The 17303-nt window shown below is 42.2% G+C and overlaps 1 protein-coding gene across 3 annotated transcripts in view; it reads left to right on the top strand.

Moving 5' to 3' along the window:
* erg (ETS transcription factor ERG) overlaps nt 1–17303 on the top strand; it is a 74032-nt gene that overhangs the window by 4773 nt on the left and 51956 nt on the right. For all 3 annotated transcript variants that reach the window (XM_020048487.3, XM_029120999.2, XM_029120997.2), the window contains exon 2: nt 15863–15947. In XM_020048487.3, the coding sequence (XP_019904046.1) occupies nt 15909–15947 (39 nt within the window). In that variant the 5' untranslated portion in view covers nt 15863–15908. The remainder of the gene's footprint in view (nt 1–15862; nt 15948–17303) is intronic.

Raw genomic sequence — 17303 nt, 5'->3', positions numbered from 1 at the left:
GTTGTAGAGATGTGACTCATGGTCAATTTTCCTTAATGTTTATTGGTTTTCTGTTAAAATCATTAGAAACCTAAAAAAGATTACGTCAACTGGCACATGTTGCTTGTCCTCCAATCACAACATCATGGAAGACTAAATTCATGTTAATACCTTATTATTAGGATTTAACTGAATTTGGCCAATTGAGTGTAGATGGAATAAAAATTACAGAACTAAAAGATATAATGAGAAGGATATGAAACAACACCAAATAGGTAGTCTTGCGGTTTAGCTAATAATTGGAATAGAGATGGAGATTAGAAACACACAGACAACATTTATATTAGCTAGTTATCGTAATCTTCCCTCAGTGTGAAGAATACTACTTACCATTAATGTTGGGGAACGTTAAACTTTTAAAAGTTGGTCACTTATGCCCAGATGGCAGACATGTAATGGGTTATCGTATAATTACATAGCAGGTATTGCGTAGTCAGTGTCACTCTCCAGCATATAACATTATCAATCATTATACAGCAAGCATGACCAATCCCATCTGAAGTAATCATATACCATAATGAGAAACAATATTTGGGTTTAGTTCTTTGATCAAGAATCTCTTAAATCAATCAATTATTTTGTATTGCAAGTGTGATCCACATTTTCAGGCCAGGCTTATTCAGCCGCCTATATGTACAGACTTCAATACTAGAGAGATTAATTGCAATGAACAATGAAGAACAAAAAACACAGCTGCCTTCTACATTGATCAACATGCTTTCTCAAAAAAGAGAACGGTAGGCACATTGCTATTGGGAATCTATTTGCAATAATGTGCATAGTCCATTAATGATGCATGGCTTTATTCTGAGGTGAATAATTACTAAATCTGTTTTGAAATTATTCAGAATAAACGCATTTAGAAACAGAACATGTATTTAGATGTTCATTTGCTATCAACTTTGGTTGTCCAACTAAGGATGTTTTGGGATCAAACTTTGGTTGTCCAACGGCAACCCCGTGATTAGTTATAGGCGAAGGTAATAATGACATAGACAAAATATTCTGCTTCCCAAGCCAGAATCGTGCAGCTCAACTTACAGCAGCACTTATCGTCGCTGAAATAGCCGAGCCTAGCGTAGGTGTATAACTTAAACAGGTAGTGCTGGTGCTGCCATCTTTGCATCATTTTATTGCCAATTGCTACTGGAGAAAATAAACGCTATGTAAAGCTACGTTGGTTGCATTAAGGGAAATTGAGTAGCGTGGTATTTGAAAAAATTAACTAGTAAAGGACTACTTAAATTATATAATTAACACGTTACCGTTAAAGTAATCTGACTACTCTAACGTTATGACCAACACTTGAAGAGATGATCAATAACAAGCACTACGTTTACCTGTCTCCCCGGTTCTGCTAAATACCACAGTATGCCCGTAACAAAAACCGTATGGTAGTTTTTAATGATCACTGGGACTTAGGTAGATTTGCACAATCGTTTTTGCATTTCATAAATATTTCTAAATGTTAGGTATGTCAGTCGTTGAAATGTCACAACTTTTTATCAGTCACACCCCTAGTTGTTGGTAACGTTTAATTATCACATCATGAAATTACCGTTTCTACTTTATTGACCAAAAATGTTTCAAAGTAATTTATGTAAGAATTATCCAACATGACAAGTTTGACTTCTTGTTCGGCACAATAAAACCAGCCATTTAAGTATTTGATCTCTGGTTTTGATTGTTTGTTGGCTGACTAGCTCTGTTCATTATGCTACCAAAGTATACTTAAGTCTAACAAGTTCAATGATCTGTTCTTAGGGCAATGACAGAAAATGGGTCTCTCTGTCCCTCTGTGCCCAGGAAGATGTTCCTGAGCACTTCTCATGTTCTGTTAAGTCTTTTTCCCCCTGCTGTTGGGTGTGCAGAGAGTCTGTACAGCTTCACCAGCATCTTGGAATACACATTGCCACATTTCATATCTCAGCACTCCCATTACACTTTCCTCACCATCACCAGCCCAACCACTTACTAAATGTTAAAGTACTCAATGTCCAGACTATTGCAGCTGGTGCGTAAGGAAGCGTTGCATTGGTTAAGTTGCATGCCACCTATCTCCTCACTGTGCCCACGCACTTTAAAAGGCAATGTTGTTATTATTATTGTAAAATGAAAATAAATGTATTTAAATATATGTAAAAAATACAGAAATATTGGATAACTCAGCATTCGCCTTGTTATAGCGCTCCAGAATTTGCTCAGGTGTAACCAATCACCTTCAAAAAGGTTAACTGGCCTCCACCTGTGATTCACTGGTGATTTAAATGATTTAAATGCTTTTATGATAAAATCAACCGTTTCTGTAGGTTCCCTCTGTTGGGTAGTGAATGGCAAATCAAATGCTAAACCATTAGCACCAAGACGCTTTTGAAAGAACTTAGGGACTAAGTTGTGGAAAGACAGGTCAGGGTATGGGTAGGTAATTACCAAGATGACAAAGCTACAGGCTTTTGTGGATGTCCCAACAATATGCCAAGCCCTCCACATATCTGGCTTGTTTGGTACAGTAGCAAGAAGAAGCCATTGCTCAGATATGTAAATATCTGGCCTAAATGCAAAGCCTTACATTTGGTGCAAACCCATAATGGCTCATCGCCCACAGATTACCATCCGTTCTGTGATATACGCTGGTGGCAGCATCATGTTATGGGGATTGTTGTTATCATTAGGGACTGAGGCAATTTGCAGGATAGAAGGAAAAATGAATAGGGCAATGTACAGAACAGTTCTTGAATAAAACCTGCTGCCCTCTGCAAGAAAAGTGAACCAGGGACAGAAGAATTGCCTTTCAGCAAGACAACCACGAGAAGCACCCAGCCAAAGTTTCAGTGGAGTGACTAAGGAATGAAAAGCTAAATATCCTTGAATGGCCATTTCAGAGCCACAACCTAAATTCATGTAAAATCCACTGCATATTCTCGGAATCACAAAGATCTAATCTGAAAAATGTGAATTACATGAGGTATCAACACATCTCTATTTCTATTACGTTGCAATAGAGATAAGAAAGATAGATAAGTAACATAACATAAGTAACATGTTATGAATAGGGAGAAACGAATTAAGTGCAGTGAAAGTCACTTGGACCATGGGATCAGTTATTTTACCCAGAAACAGAGTATACTTGGTAAATGTTCAGCCAAATCCTAATTCAGAAGATGTGACACATGGGCCGGAAAAGACCTGGCAACCCAGTGTTAAATGTTGCCTTTGGAATGGAGATCTACATTTTGATACGATAGAGGAGCAAACCAGATGTTGCAGAAACTGTCCTCACTGCATAAATCACAAAGACAAGCTTACAAAACAACAGCAAATCTATGCGCCTGTGTGGGTTGAATGGTAAAATGGGCCTTAAAGAGCGTCTGAACTCAATGATTCCCTGTGTGATTATTTTTTTTTTGCTGCTCATTATTGAAAACAAGATTTGATTCTTGAGTGTGGATTGATGTGGGTGTGTTATGTTTGCAATATCATATCCTGGCAGTCGCCCTCAACTGGGTTGGCTAACATCACATGCCTCCAGTTTTCAGGGGAAAAGGAAGAGAGCCTCTGCTGTGACTTCATGACTCTGAGTTTTTAAAATAATGTACATTAGCAAGATCTGGTGGTCAACAATAACATGCAGCATTTAATGTTCATATAGATGTTTTCTTCTACAATGGTCATGAAGTCAAGGGATGGTATTGATTTTTCTCAGATGTTTTCATTCAGTTTTTAACAATTTCTTATTTGGTTGTTGTGAATTGTTAATAAACGTATTTATCTATATTAAAAACACAGCAATGTGCACACGGAAGAAGGATAAGCACAAATGTTCCTAACTGTCAAACACCTCAGTTCCTTAATCATTCATGTGACATATTTTAAATCAGAATGTTAAGTATGCTACTTCAGAATGTTTAGAATTATTCAGGACAAAGTATCAGTGTAAAGATGCTGCTAGTGGAAGACAACTTATGGACTGAATACACAAAATCTACATAAGATGACTTACATTATGTACAATATGTTAAGTTTTGAGTATAAGAGGTGATGCAGTAATTTATAGTACATACATCAGCACCTTGTGCGTATCTGTCTGTGTGTCTGTGCCTGGTTCTAGGTAATGTAGCTGACTGTGTGTCTGTGCCTGGGTCTAGGTAATGTAGCTGACTGTGTGTCTGTGCCTGGTTCTAGGTAATGTAGCTGACTGTGTGTCTGTGCCTGGTTCTAGGTAATGTAGCTGACTGTGTGTCTGTGCCTGGTTCTAGGTAATGTAGCTGACTGTGTGTCTGTGCCTGGGTCTAGGTAATGTAGCTGACTGTGTGTCTGTGCCTGGGTCTAGGTAATGTAGCTGACTGTGTGTCTGTGCCTGGTTCTAGGTAATGTAGCTGACTGTGTGTCTGTGCCTGGTTCTAGGTAATGTAGCTGACTGTGTGTCTGTGCCTGGTTCTAGGTAATGTAGCTGACTGTGTGTCTGTGCCTGGTTCTAGGTAATGTAGCTGACTGTGTGTCTGTGCCTGGTTCTAGGTAATGTAGCTGACTGTGTGTCTGTGCCTGGGTCTAGGTAATGTAGCTGACTGTGTGTCTGTGCCTGGGTCTAGGTAATGTAGCTGACTGTGCACATGTGCATGTGCGCATACACGTTTATGTGTGAATTGGAGTGCAGCAGAGTCACAAACACCACTGTGACACATTAGAATGCAGGCTGCTACCGTATAAAAGTGAAGGAATGGCGCTGTAGACGGCCGTAAAGGCCTGGCTGAACCAGTGGGGAGGAATGAGGTGGTAAACCCCACACTTGGCCCTGTACAGACACAGCACAGGCCTGTCTGACTAATTGAAAACGTGTGTGAGTTAGTGTGTGCGCGACGCGTCCATGTGTGGGTGATACGTGTGCGATGTGTGCGCGACACGTACATGTGTGTGTGATATTTGTGTGATGCCTGTGTGTTTGTGCATGTGTGTATGGTGTTTGAGATTGTGAGAGCAGAGGGAACCTGCTAGTTAGTGTGTTGTCGGTGTACAATATGTGAGCGAGACCTGGCACTAACATTCGCTTACAGTGATATGCCCACCGGTGTCTTTACCACACAGAAGTTGTGTTCCCTCTGCCCCCCCTACCTCAGCCCCAACATATAAACAGAGCCAGTGCTTTTGTTTTTGTTCAGCAAAGTGCAGTTTCTTCGCCCCAAGTTTTGCGAATTAAACCATCGCGTAAATCTCCCATTATAGGTAGTAAAACCTAATTTTAGATTTCCTGCTCAGCGCAACGTCACGGCTGATTGCTTGCAGGAGGGTGGCTGATCTGCTGAGAGGCCAGCGTCTGCCCTGTGGCTGGGACCTGCACCGGGGCCAGGCTAATGCTTTATGGGCCGCTCCTCGCCCGTTAAATGCCCTTTATCACGTGGTGAACCTGCACTCTGCTGGACCACACCACAGGACACTAGAGCACGGGGTGAACAGACTAGCATGAGCAGCACTGGAGATCACGTCAGTGATGATGGTCCATTTAGTCTTAATAACTAGGGTTTGATTCCACCACCGAGGGTAACCCACTGACTGATAGAGTCCGTTGCTGTGAACCTATGGTTACTCTGGCCCTGCTCTTCTGGCTGAAATTGGAGTTTGTAATTTTAGACACTTTGCGGGAAGAATCGTCCCGCTGCTGTTCCTGATGAGGAGTGTTCAGCCATCACATTTAGCAGAGAAGGTGGTAAAATAAACAGACTGGCTGGGATGAGCCTTTTCTCTGACCTCATACTATGTCTCTGGTGCTAACAGTCCAAAGCTTCTACACATGTGTGGAGGAGGTTCCTTGCATGCACAGGATTTTCTATGTAGATTTTGCTTCTGCCACTGCCAAACTTTAGAAACAACGGCCCAGCACAAACAGGCAATCAATTTTAGAATCGTGATTGTGTCTGCTTTTTGGACACAACAGTTCCAAACCCAACCTGATGTCCAACATATCAGCGCACATTTTTCTATACAACCCAAACTGGCCTTAATAGATTTTTCCGACAGCTGATCCCGGACCACTAAATAACACATAATATATTAAAATGTTTGATGATGCCAGAATAGCGTGTTATTAGGCTCCCTTATGTGTATGCAATCATTTGTCTGAATGTCTATTCAACATTTAGAAGGAAAGAGTAGGTCATACTTTTGCACTGTGAGGCGGCAATTTGACATCTCAAATAACTTTAATGAAGACCAGACTAATTATTATTCTTAACTTTTGTTCTTAACTTCACAGATTTGCTGGGACCATGTTAATTAAAACCTATAGACAAAATAGCAACAATAGCTTTACATGAACTAGGCTATTGTTTGGATATTCAAATAGTTTACAAAACTTATATTCAAAAAGGCTTTAGTCTGCAAAAATAATCTATACTTTTTTGTCCAACTGACTACTCAAACTTTATATGTTTGAAAAATCGTCATTGCTGCTATGGTTGTATATTTGTCTTACTACTGTAATCTCTTAGCATTGTCGTATAGGAACTTTCAATTAAGGATGTTGTTGTGTGGTTTGCCTTGAGGAGTATGAACTGTGACTAATGAACTTGAAACTTAGTATGGGCTGCAAATGGTCTAAATCAGTGTTTTCCAAACTTTTTCGGTTACTGTACTACCAAGGGAACTTTGCTATGCGAGGAGTACCCCTGAAGTACCCCCTCATGTGCATTTTACCTGCAAGTCTATGTCTCCTGAAGCCTTCTTAAGTATCCCTGTTGATAGGCAAAGTACTGCCAGGAGTTCTAACTAAATTAATATGTACTGTAGCATGAGAGCTTTCCCTAGGTCACAGAGTGAGAGAATCCTAAAGCTGAAGTAACAAGTCTGTGAACATGTGAATGGGATTGTTTAGAACAGAAGTTTTTGTGATCACTTAAAATGTTGCCAATTTTGTACGGTCACTAAGTATGATCATATTTTACAGTTATACAAATACATTTAATTTAAAATGAAAGTCTGCTGTAGTCTAAATGTTATTACAGTATATAACCTTCCAAAACATTTAAAGCTTTGTTTTAAAAATATTTCTTCCATGCTCTTGAGCTTATGTCCTCAAAAGAAAATACATCTCAGCAATTTATAACTATTTTTACCTGTCTAGGCAGACTACCCATTATTACTGGTTATTTCTGGTGGTCATCTCAAATAATTGTTTTTAATATTTCTATTTAGACTTCTATCTAAAAACTGCTACTTTCATTAAAGTGTTTCTTTGTGAAAAAATACCTTGCCTGGCTATCCAAAATCCTTGCTGCAGCCAAGCATTACACTACTACCACAGATGTTTATTTTTGGCTTTGAAAATATGGTTGGTTAAAGATGATCCAATCATTGAATACTTTGTTTTGTACAATACCCCTCATTTGGTGCTCATGAAGGTATCCAGCCTAAAATCCTAAAGAGCAAGCAACACCAAAACATTTAAGCATAACTGCAATGAAAGGAGTCTCAGACTAACCAGACATATAAACTCAACAAGCATTACGCTGTTGGCCATGTGCCCGTTACAAATGAAACTGGGTTGCATCTGTAAAGAACACACATCTGTTAAGAACACACATCTGTAAAGAACACACTTCTGTAAAGAACACACCTCTGTAAAGAACACACTTCACAGATGAAACCTGGTCCTTGAGAGAAGCATCATGTCAGTGGTCACTGAAGGTGAGCAAATGCCCAATTAGTTAGTTAGGATGGCGAACTGATCATACTGAGGAAAACGAGCACTCAGATGACTTTCCCCGACATGGTTTCTAAACGTTTGTGAGGAAATTCTTTGGCCGTTAATCAGCTTTTCCGGATGGTTGGTATTAGATGATCCAGCAGGTGAAGAAGCTGCTGTGGTTGTGAGGCTGGTTGCAAGAACTCCCAGATTCTTCTTAAATTAAGTTGGAGATCTAGTGGACATTCTTGTGGTCAGCATGCCATTTGCATGCTCTGTCAAAACCTGAGTCAACTGTGGCATTGCATTTTGTTACAGAGTGCCTTTTTATTGTCCCCAGCAAGTGATCTATATGATGGAGGGGAAACAAACACAGCTTACATAAAGAGAGTATAGAAGATTACTAAATGCACAGAACATAATCCAGACACTTCACATAATCTATATTCTGTTTTTTAGCACCAGGGATTACTTTTCCAAAAGGTCGGAGAGAAGCCAGATTCGCAGACACAACCCTAAAATAAATGTACTGACCACAGAATTTTTTAAATTACATTAAATGTTTAGTGACCTACACTATTCAGGCTACTCGGGACTATTCAAAGAAGTCATTATACTGTCACAAAATAGAGATCTACAACTCAGGGTGGAGAATGTAGTGCATAAAAAGAGCTGATTTATTGTAATAATGAGAGGAAGTCCAGTCAGATATTAGTCATCTGCTGAAATTCAATGAGTGAGTAAAGGGAAAGGAGAAGAGCTCAAACCACCTGTAAGTAATCACCTCTTTTCACAGCAGGGCACCCCCCCTTTCCCATCTCTCCCTCTCCTCTTCGGTGGATTGATTCACCTGGTTGGCTAACATCAGTATTTACTGTTCTTACATCTTGGCTCCAGTCAGAGGCGGTGAAAGCTGGACATGTTCTATTAGATTGGTAGGGAAGTTACAAGACTTTGGTCCTGCCAGCAGTCCACCTGTTACTACCTGAGAAACATGTTTTTGGGGAGATCATAACAGCAATGTCAGAATATGCCAGAGAATATCTCACTGGTGTTATGGGTGCTGTAACTACAGTTGTGCTTTACCTTTTATTTGTATAAGTCATACACACAGATTTGATGTCTTGATGACCAAAAGCATGCAGCTTTCTGATTTAATGTAGCACACACATCCCTTTTGTGGGTGCATACAATTTCACTTATCCGTTCAAACTGAATTTGCTTTTCAGTGCAGCCAAATCGTCTATGTTAAGTGTCACATGCTTTTCTTTGGGTGAGATATGAATCCCTTTTTGTGGTGAGTAATTACACTGTATTCTTGCTTACCCTCTCAGCATACTGACGCTGTTACATTTCAAATGAAAGACATTTGTGGCTAGCTGAAGAGCCTGAATAATTTGGCACAATGCTCTAGAAAAACCCAATGCATACATAGGTGGAGTCAAAGCAATGATATTATTACAGCTTTCCATGAAGCCTTAAATGCAGTTATTTTCCCCCAGGCTTAAATTCCACCATTCCAGCTAAACTCATGGAACTGATATAGCTTCTCTGCACATGATCTGATTGTCTGTGTATTGGTTAAGTTTGTGTGAAGTTATGCACACAGACAGACAGATTACTAGTCCGATATCCAGACAGACAAACAGATACACACACACCGCCAGCAAGACAGTCCGACAGATAGGCACATATCCAGATACACACACACATGCACACACACACAGACAGACAGCCAGACAGGCACACACCCAGATACACACACACACATGCAGACACACACAGCCAGCCAGACAGGCACACATCCAGATACACACACACACACACACATGGCCAGACAGTCAGACAGACACACAGCCGGCAAGTCTGACAAAAAGACATGCAGATAGACAAACAGCCAACCAGATTGAGAGGGAAGGACAGACATACATGCGTGCACGCTCGCACGCACAAACACACACACACACACAGAAAGAGAGAGAGAGTGATAGAGCCAGCCAGCCAGCCAGCCAGATGGGTCGATGGGTGGATGGATTCAAGGTGAGCTCTATTCGATTTCGTACACAATCAGTCAATTCCATCATGAGAAATTCTACCAGGCAGTCGTCCTTCTATAGCTGAGAGAGAAATAGAAACATGTACTTGTCATTGTGTTAGCGGTCCACAGGGAGTGAGAAGGTTGGATTCCCTGTCTGTTTTTAGCCTATATGTGGAGAACACCACAGAGACCATGAGGGCCACAGGCATGTATGGGGTTAGAATGTTCCGCTTTATGACTCCAGGCAGCCAGATGAGATGACGCTCACCATGTACTGCGAAAAGCCCAAGGAACCAAAAGTGATTGGCCCTCGTTATAGAATTATTTACATGTTGCGTTCTCCAGATAGGCATGTGCTGGGCTTGGTGGTGGAGGCATACCACAGCCTGAGGGAGGTTAGGCACAATCGACGCCATGGTCATCTCCATCTTCACGCGTAATATACAGTATCTTCCCAAAGACTACCGAAGTAGCAGCAGACGGAATGGTGTCTTTTCCTAGACAGCGTTTTAACATTCACATTAGGCAAAACCAATGCAGCCCCACATCAATGAGCAACGTGCCAACATTCTCTGACAGTTAAATACGTTGTGCCTGTGTGCGTGTCTGTGTCTGTCTTTGTCAGTATATTTGCGAGCCAACCTTTCTCCGTAACCACATGTGCCTAATTTGCTGAAAATATGCTAAGTAGTGTAATTCTTTAAGGACTATTACAGCAAGGCTGATAAGACCACCCGTTCTATTGCTTTGGGTGGCTTGTTTTGCAGAGCTGGAATATGCTGAAGCAATATTCCTTTAATAAGTACTGTTGTACTCCACTACTCAATGCAAAGACACAGTTCATCCCAGAAAGACATACTGGTGATTGCCAAAATAAATGAAACACTTGAGTAAGCGAGGGATACAATGTACAGTACATTGAACGCAGGAGCTTTCACGCAGGTGTGGAATTAACATCTCATGAGCTTAGGGCCATAATTAACATTCTGGGCAGGGCAAGATGCCTTTCATTTTGGTTGCGATGTCTAGAAGAATAAATCTCAATGATTTTGAAAGGTGGGTTGATTATTTTGGCACATTTGGCATGAGCTTCAGTTACAAAGAATGGTCAAATAGCTGACGGCTCGTGTTATGCCATGGCCAGATCACCCACCATCAGTAAAACACCAAATTATAGAATTTCTTGCCGAGGAATGGTGTTGCATCCCTTCAGTGGAGTTGTCAGACATTTGTAGTGTCCTTGCTAGGTATAGGGAAGTTGTTCTGGCGGCTTGTGGTTACCCAACACTCTAGGGCACTTTATGCTGTATACTTTGGCAGTTACCTGTGGTTCGCAGCCTCCCAACACGCAGTACAGGATGTCTTTGATGTACATTCATTTCGTTTCACTGTCAACCAATTGTTAACCAGTTAGCCGTGCAGCACAGCTACTGAACAAGAAATAGATAAAGAATTGATCAGATGCAAACGACTGAGAAGGCTTGAGACTGCTGATCCGGACCTGTGCTTTCTGTCTGTCCCATCCAAAAGACATACGTATAAAATAGTATTTTAAGTGAGTATGGGTGGGTTCCTCTGACTGAAACCCGCAAAATGCTTTAAAACAAGATAGTTTGCGTGGGAGTTGCAAATATTCCTTTGTTATCCAACTAATGGAACATTAAATGGAAAGGTTTGTGGTGTCTGTAACCTAATGGTGGCACCACTGTGATGGAACAGGGCGGAAGACTAGTGTCAGTGTGACTAATGCTGGTTGTTAATATAATAATAGATTGGTTCTGTGGTTCATTTATAACTCATGGCAATCAGGAGCGCCACAGCTAATCAAGCCATTTTGATTCGTTTTAGGGATCTATCGATCTTTCAATGCCAAGGACTTAAAGAGGGTCTAATCATACTTAAGGGTGGAATTAGATTTAGATTTTGGATAGCAGTGTTAATACTGCCTCATAGTAAAGATAGGTAAAAAGGCTATAAAAGAATAATAGTTTTTATCAACTTTAAATGCGCAATATGAGCAATCTAACCTTTAATTGAGCTTAATCAAGAAGTTCATTTTTTCACGATTATTGGCTCTCCTAAAAGTTGACAATTATCCTTTCATTCATATACACTCAAAAATTTCCTGTTCTTAATTTTTTCCGGAGCTGTATATAAATATAAATAAATATATATATATAGAAATAGAACATGTACTTGTCATTGTGTTAGCGGTCCACAGGGAGTGTATATATATTACATTTATTCAAATTTAACTGAGTTGTTAGGAACTCTTAAATGGTCGTTCGTAACTTCCTGTTCCATTGCAGTATTAAAGATTGTTGACCTTCATAAAGGCATTGTTTTAGAAAATTGTTACAGAGATGAAAAGTCTCATCACCACTATTAGAGAATTAGTGAAGATGTTAAAATCAACTGTATATGTGATGAACCTGCCTGGAAGTGGATTTTACCCCATGCAGAGGAAAGAGAATGTGTTGTGACTTAAAAGATTCTACAAGAATATTATTGGCACCTCCATGCCAATAAGCTATTTGGATGTCTTGATGTGTTATTAAGGCCCTGCTTCATGGCAGCAGCTCCCATCAGACTCAGGACAGTTAATGGTGAGATATCTGTTTTGTGAAGCACATCCAATGTCGTTGTGGTTCATATCACTCTGCTTACTCAACCAGGAATAACAAGCGTTAGTTCACAGAAAATCCTGGTTCCAATCTTGGTAAGTGTTTACACTGGGCAGATTTGATGCTGCATTTCTGTAGGGGCAGGAACGCCAAGAGCCCAGAAGTGGCTGAACAAAGAGCCTGGGTTGGGATGTAGGGTATTAGCACTGCATGAAGGTAAGGAGGGAAAACTCCCCTTTCTGCTCCATGGGCAAGTGCCATGGTCTTGTAGTGGATGAAAGCTTTCAGACATTTGAGCGTGCAGAGGAGCAGGATGACACTAGTGAACTTGACAAGGCTTAACTCCAGGTGGGCCACGCCATTCTGGATTAATTGGCCGGGTTTGATGGCACACTCTGGCAGCCATACCAGTTGTGAGTTGCTGTAATCCAGTACAGGATTAGAACTTGAGTCCCACAGTAAGGCATCTAACTGTGGGACAGTGACTTTTGTGCTGCCCCATTCAGTGGCCTTGGCTGTTGGACCTTCCAACACAGGTCCCAGTCCCCTGACCTGAACCCCATTGATAACCTGTGGGGGGAACGGAGGCGGAGACTACAAATGAAGACCAAGGACTCTGAAGGATCGGTGTTGTTGAATGGTGTCCCATCCCATCGTTAACATCAGAAGACTCAGTTATGTTATCTTGGCAAGGAGAGGGTGCACAAGGTACTAAATGAAGCTCATGCCAAAATGTGTTGTCCAAATCTGTAGTGTCAGATCAAGCTGATAAAAAAATTAAAATAATCCATAACCTTTTTCAGTCCAATAATTCTTAAGTCACTGTATATGGTTAAATAATCATAACAGTTGGACCTAAAATAAAATTTGTAGTGAAAATAATTCATAGTAACCAAGGCAATTTGTTGACCAAGAAATCTGTCCTTTTCACATACTGCATCCGTATGATATTGAGTGGTTGTTAATCTCAAACTAAACCTGAGCCACTTTAAAATCCATTACTTGGTCATGATGTCACTCACCACTCTTTTCTTCGACTGGGGCGTTTTTAGTCTTTGGAAAGTTTTATTTTGGTCAAAGAAAACAGGAGATAATTATAAGTGCTCTGGCTGAAATTACATGCCACTGGCTGCAGCAGCAGCAGCACAAATCTACCCATAGTCCTCCCTGGTTCTGCCTGTCACTCACACTACAACTTGGCCTTAATGGGGGGGGGGGGGGGGGGGGGTGTATGCGTGTCTGTATGTGGTCTGCATTTTCTGTGGTGGCTGTCGTCCGTGGGTGTTCTAGAATGTGTTGCAGTGTTCTCTCTGTTCTCTGTGTGCCATTGCTCTCTGCTCTTTGTGTGCTGTAATGGTGAACTGCAGTTAATTCCAGTTAAACATTTATTTCTCTCTGACGGACCGAAATGGCTGCCGTCTTGTCCCATTCTTGAACTTTCAGGGTTAGGACATCTGAGGATACCAATATTGTGCTCTTACATAGTTGCGGTGAAGTGTCAATGCAACATGTCTGTAGACCTGGGGCTCCCAACTTAGGGGGTTTATTAGCAAAATGAGCAGAATTGACCCATCAAGGAATGTCAGTAGCTATCACCCAGCTTACCAGTTACACCTAACACATTCAAAATCAGGAATGTCACCCATAGTTCATTATAGGTTCTGTGAAAGTGAATTGGGGCATGTAGATAAATGCACTGCATGTTTTGTACTTAGAACAGTTCTCCATCAAGCGAATGTATTTCTACAATTATAGCTGTTTTAAATTGCTTAATCTTGTTTTATTTTCCACATAGATAACATTTTAACAAAAAACTTTTACAGAATCCTCACCCCCCCCTCCATGAACTCCTCACCCCCCCCTTCACAGCCTCCTCCCACCCCCCCCCATGAACTCCTCACCCCCCTTCACAACCTCTTCCCATCTCACTCGTTCACAAACTCCTCACCCCCCCTTCACAGCCTCCTCCCATCCCACCCCTCCACAAACTCCTCACCCCCCCTTCACAGCCCCCCCCCCACAAACTCCTAACCCCCCTTCACAGCCTCCTCTCATCACCCCCTCTACAAACTCCTCACCCCTCCTTCATAGCCTCCTCCCATCACACCTCTCCATAAACTCCTCATCCCCCTTCACAGACTCCTCTCACCCCCCCTCCACAAACTCCTCACCCCCCCCTTCACAGCCTCCTCCCACCCCCCCCTCCACAAACTCATCACCCCCCTTCACAGCCTCCTCCCATCACACCTCTCCATAAACTCCTCATCCCCCTTCACAGCCTCCTCTCACCCCCCATCCACAAACTCCTCACCCCCCCCTTCACAGCCTCCTGTCACCCCCCCCTCCACAAACTCCTCACCCCCCCTTCGCAGCCTCCTCCCATCCCACCTCTCCACAAACCCCTCCCATCCAACTCTGCCACACTTATCTCATTCCACTTCTTATTATGGTGGAACAGTTTGTCAAACTTGGCCATAGTTAGAGAATGTTTTGAGAAAGTTGCAAGAAATTCTTGGCTTAGATATCCGACTCTTTGAGGAACAGGGCAGTTCTTGCTTCTCTTGTTAATTGTGATGAGGTGAATGCAATGCATTTTTAGCTTATTAAAGAAATATTGCATTTAGTATTGTAGGCTACAGCTGGTTAGCTCCCATTTGGTGTTATAAAGTGGCCGGATTAACATCTTGTTGTAATGGACCAGTGTTAAGTTACAAAATTGAATGTCAGAAATACATTTCCATTTGAAGCCATGCCTTGCAGTTTTTTTATTCATTAAAATGAAAAGATGACAAATACTTGACTCAGTGCGATGACTCCCATACAATGATATTGTCACTCCTAAGGTTAACTGGTTGTTGTCCCAGGCTTATTTCACTATGACAGTGGTGATTAAGCAATGACCCAGGATAATCAGAGCATCCCGTTGCTTAAAGTAATATAAATTATAAACAAGTGCGTCGGTGGCTTCTGGGCCCAGCCTATGATTAACATGCTTTTATAAGTAATTACAGCCAGAACACTCTCTGTGGCCACAGGGCCGCTGTCTTTACCCTGATGGCTCCCAGATGTGTCCGGTGGTAGGGGGAAGGCAAGGAAAGCCCATGGAGGGTGGGAGATGTGCCTATCTCTGCTGCCCTGCTGGTTAACCTTAATGGGCTTTTACAGACCTGAGATTCACATTGACAGTCAGCCATGACCAAACACGCCGTTCACTTATGGAACCGTGCTGAACGAGGTCGTTTCCTAAAAGCCAGGGGAGCTCTCTCATGCAGTGTGCCGACCGCGTGGGTCCCAGAAGGTCTGGATGACCATTTTAAACCGATGGAACTCCCCCGTTGAACTTTAGCGTAGTGGGTGCGGCACCAGGAAGTCCCTATAATACAGACAGTAAACACACTCATAAAAAAAAAAAAAGGTGCATTTCATTGACATTGAATGGATAGCTCACCATCTCCTTCTCACACAGTCTCCCTCTTTGTCTCTCAGGTAGAGGACTGTGTGTGCTGCTCGTCTCACATGTCAGCCGGGGGTCATGATTCAGACTGGAACGGACCCTGCAGGCCCCGCCAAAGTAAGTCCGACCAGACACTCTACCACGTCCATTTGCCCTGTATCATTTAAAGGCGATGGATTTCTTATTTCACTTATTAGTCCGAGCGGATACTTTGTGAACCCTATTGGATATTCGGACGACGTAAGAGGCTCGGACAATGTGAACGGAAGACACACACAAGTGTCTAAACAGGGGCAGTTGGGTGAAGAAGTAGTGTACATGCACTCTGTGTGGGATATGTGAGCATGTGTGTGTGTGTGTGTGTGTGCTGTATATGTGCTGTATATGTGTAAGTAAGTATTTCATTGGCGTCTTCTGGGAGTGATAGACCCGGACTGCTTTTCCCATCCCTTTCACTCTCCATACCAGTGGAGTAGAGTGGGCCAACTTGCTCCATCATTGTTTTGTCTGCTAAAGCCATGACAGTGTACTGTGTGACTGCTGGGCATTCATTTTACGGCTACGTGGTAATTGGCTGCAAAGCCCCTTTTTTATTATTCCCCTTCTCTCCTCAATAATCCAGAGGTTGGCCAGACGGAGGTCCCCCAAGGATCTTATTCACAGGATAGAGTTTCAAATCAACCTGGAGAATACCTCTCGAAAAGGAAAATAGACCAGGATTGTATCTATTCATTGTCCAGCATTGGACAGTGAAGCCTGAGGATAACGTTTCTCATGTTGATTTGTCTGGGCTCCTTATTACCTTGGCCCCTGTGTGGAATGCCGTGGCGACATTGTTGATCTGTCGGAGTGTTGTTTGGACTGCTTCTTCACTCAGCTCCTCCACTTAGGACGCACTCACGTAAGTCCTCCGTTCACCATTTTATGTAATACGTGTGAACGTGTTGCGTTGAGTCAGTGCAATGCTTTGTGTCCTTTTTCTTCTTTGGTCAGGGTGGATGACAGGGAGATATGCCTTTGGGGGAAACAAATGTGGATTGCTCCAGTGTGTCATTATGAGGGAGGTCCCAGCGGCGGAGCACTTACTCATTGTCATAAAGGTCTAGAGCAGAACCTCATCTGTGATCACTCTTATTTTGGTTTGGCAGCTGGCCCAGGACCGCCGAGTCTACGCCGCTGTCCACACGCTCTGCGTCTCACTGACACACCACTCACACGTTAGGCATCAACTAGTGCTTGGCCATAGCAATTGGCAGCTTAATGCCAACTGTGTCATTTGACAAAAGCCAGTCATAACCCTACAAACCAGATTTTGTCGTTGGGATGTCCCCGTAACGTCAGGAGGTTGTGTCATGATGTCCTTCTGATGTCCTCTGTGTGTGGGTAAGACATGAAGAAGAATGGTTTGAAGTATGATTTGATCGTCTGTAGGGCAGCGCCTCATAATTGGGCTAGTTTATTTGTCATATTGTT

Source organism: Esox lucius, chromosome 7 (genome assembly GCF_011004845.1).
Source record: "Esox lucius isolate fEsoLuc1 chromosome 7, fEsoLuc1.pri, whole genome shotgun sequence".
Taxonomy (NCBI): domain Eukaryota; kingdom Metazoa; phylum Chordata; class Actinopteri; order Esociformes; family Esocidae; genus Esox; species Esox lucius.
Note: the sequence above shows the minus strand (reverse complement) of the source record. Positions and strands in the feature narration are given on the sequence as shown.